This window comes from Aplysia californica, unplaced genomic scaffold (genome assembly GCF_000002075.1).
Source record: "Aplysia californica isolate F4 #8 unplaced genomic scaffold, AplCal3.0 scaffold00522, whole genome shotgun sequence".
Taxonomy (NCBI): Eukaryota; Metazoa; Mollusca; class Gastropoda; order Aplysiida; family Aplysiidae; genus Aplysia; species Aplysia californica.
The window spans coordinates 64,370-67,156 of NW_004797792.1; the positions used below are offsets into that span (position 1 = coordinate 64,370).

The window sequence follows — 2,787 nt, forward strand, 5'->3', positions numbered from 1 at the left end:
GATTGAATCAATATGGACATCCAACAAGGTCATGAATAAGAATGGGTGAGTTGGGGTGAAAGGGGGTGGGGTGGAGGGGTCTGCGGTCAACTAGTAGGGGAAATCCACACATGTATGTTATAAATGTTACATATGGGTGAGGGGGGAGGGGGGGCTGGTTGTATTCCTTGAGAAAGTGTTATTTATTCATGTTGGAATCACAGATGAGTTGAACAATTTTGACTAGACCAGGATGTGGGTTACTAGGGTTTAGATCCCCATTAGGGCCTTTTATCTTCGCTTGAATTGTTTTGCACTCGTAAGACACGAATTCAATTCGCACTTGGGGAAGTTATTTTTAAAAATTAAATCCAATGTCTCCACCTGCTTGCAAGGATGCTGTATCCCACTTTGCTGAGGTTGACCTTGTTAGGCGGCCTGTTTCCATAATTATCTATAATTGCATCAATGGGAGCGTAAAATACAGTCAAAATTGTCTGAGACAACCATCTATTATCGAGGAGAAAATTGGCTGTCTTAGACAGGTGGAAGTTTTATACAGCATCATTGAAATGAAAAAAAAAAACACATGGCAGGAATTGGGAACTGGCCTTTTTTTGTAGAGATGATTGTGTTATACTAGTGGCCGTTAGAGCAAGTTTTACTGCTTTTATAACCACTCATATAACATTTTGTAGATGTCTCAAGAGTTGAAGCGGAGTAAAGTTCATGGCTTTTCCTTGTGTGATAAATTTCAGATTATTGAAACAGAATCCGAGACCAAGTGCTAAGCAAGTGGAAGACGCTTTTGATACAACCATCTGTCGCTGTACTGGTAACTAAGGGGAATAGGAATCAGTCTGAAGTTGTGCTCATTATATAAGTGTTTTATCACTTGATCTCCAGGCTCATGTTGGTTGGGGTTTTTTAAACCGTACTTTAAAAAGTTGTTGTGGGCTTCGAAATTTACCATTTGAAGATTTTCTGCTATTGCAAACTGAATGAAGTGTCCTGTCTCTTCTTATATTGACTAAAAATTATTACCTAAAGGAGCTCTACAGACGTAAAGAAGAAAGAAATCCTATTCTAATGATTTCTTCAAAACTTGACATAAACTCCACTTTGAAAAGTACTAAAGGAAAGCCTTTTCTCATGGTAGTCAAAGGTGGACAGCTGTGTTTTCAAAGTTGAAGATTGTAGAGGAGCACACATTCACTTTGAGCTGCTCACATTTCCCAACAGATGAGCTTGGCAGCTTCTATTCCCTTTCAATTTTACACAAACCATTTGGGGCATTAGATCATTAGATCTAGATCTGCATCCTGTATGAAAAGACCTAAAAGCTTATAGTGATTATATTGCCTGCATATTTGTCGTCTGACGCCAGTCAGTGGCTTTGATAACATTTTAGAAAAGCAATTGAGATTGGATCTAAATTTCAGTTTCAAAAACTTTATGTGTCTATTTATACCACAGGCTATCGCCCTATCCTTGATGCCATGAAGTCTTTTGCAGTAGACACACCAGGGGATGTCCTTGACATTGAAGTAAGTGTGCTGTGCAGTACAGTTAGTTTCTCTTGTAATAAACCTGCTAATGTTTGATTATATTATTATTCCTATGTATCATCTGGATCATAGTACTCAATACACCAAAGGTTGGCCTTCACACGGAGGAGAGTTCAAGTGATTGAGAGCATTTTAAAAAATGACAAGCAATTAATCCTTATTCCTATGTTATGTTCTTTCATAATAACTTGTGGAATGACAGTAAAGCTTTCTAAGCTTATCCAAGAAAATAGAACAGTTACAGTGGCATACATAAATGGGGATGATGACCTACTGAAAAAACTCGAAACAGTGAAAACGTCAACATCTGCAACGGAATGTTACCGAGATATGGGCTATACCAAAGTAAGGATTCTATCCTGGCACAGTGTATTGATTGTACCCTACCTGGTGAGATGCACAACAATCTGTTAAATGTCAAGTGCTTAAGTCACTTTTTGACTCAAAAGCTTGAATATTCATGCGGCAAAACAATATGTTTTCAGCAAACTGTTCAACTATTCTAAGACCAGAAAGCAACTTTTTCAGGAGAGAGAGAAAAACATTGTTTTATCTTTTAAAAAAAAACGCAGACTACCTGCTTAATTGTATATCTTTTCTTGCTTTTTGTCGATTTAGAATTTGAATTTCAACAAAATATTTCTCAAACTCATGCAATCAATAGTACAGAGTAAGAAACTTCAAAAGGAGCATTTTTCAGAATTTTGAGCTAATTAGATCTGAACTGCTGACCATCAGTATGATATAAGCATTACTATAAACTGTATTACATAACGTCTTTCAGGAACTTACGGCTAAGACTTGTCCCAGCTCTGGCCAAGCTTGTCGTGGTCAGTGCAGAGTGGACAGAGGGGTCATGACCTACCAGAACGGTGTGGACGCGTCGTTGTCGTGGTTGTCACCCCAGAGCCTGGATGATCTCCTGTCAGTCCTGGCAAAAAGTGCAAAGACAAACTATAGACTGGTCGTGGGGAACACAGGCTTTGGTTAGTTTTCTCATTGTTGGTTTTGGTTAGAGTCCCCCCAAAAAGTATAATACGAATCAAACTCTTACTCCTAGCAATTTGATGTGAAAATGTCTTAAACAGAAGTTTCTAACCTAATCTATTGAATGTACTCCTCTTCCCACCCCGTACCACAGCCAACCCAACCTCGTAGAAAAGCAGCCCACTAACAGTCTTTTCATTTGAAAACATCTTTAAAAATTTCTTGTTGATTTAGTGTTAACACATCCCCCCCC

General features: G+C 38.5%; 1 protein-coding gene across 1 annotated transcript in view; it reads left to right on the forward strand.

Moving 5' to 3' along the window:
• LOC101846241 (xanthine dehydrogenase) overlaps positions 1-2,787 on the forward strand; it is a gene marked incomplete at its 3' end in the record, with an annotated part of 46,758 nt that overhangs the window by 16,039 nt on the left and 27,932 nt on the right. The window contains 2 exon segments of the mRNA XM_035971854.1: positions 1,456-1,526; positions 2,332-2,533. Of these exon segments, the coding sequence (XP_035827747.1) occupies positions 1,456-1,526; positions 2,332-2,533 (273 nt within the window).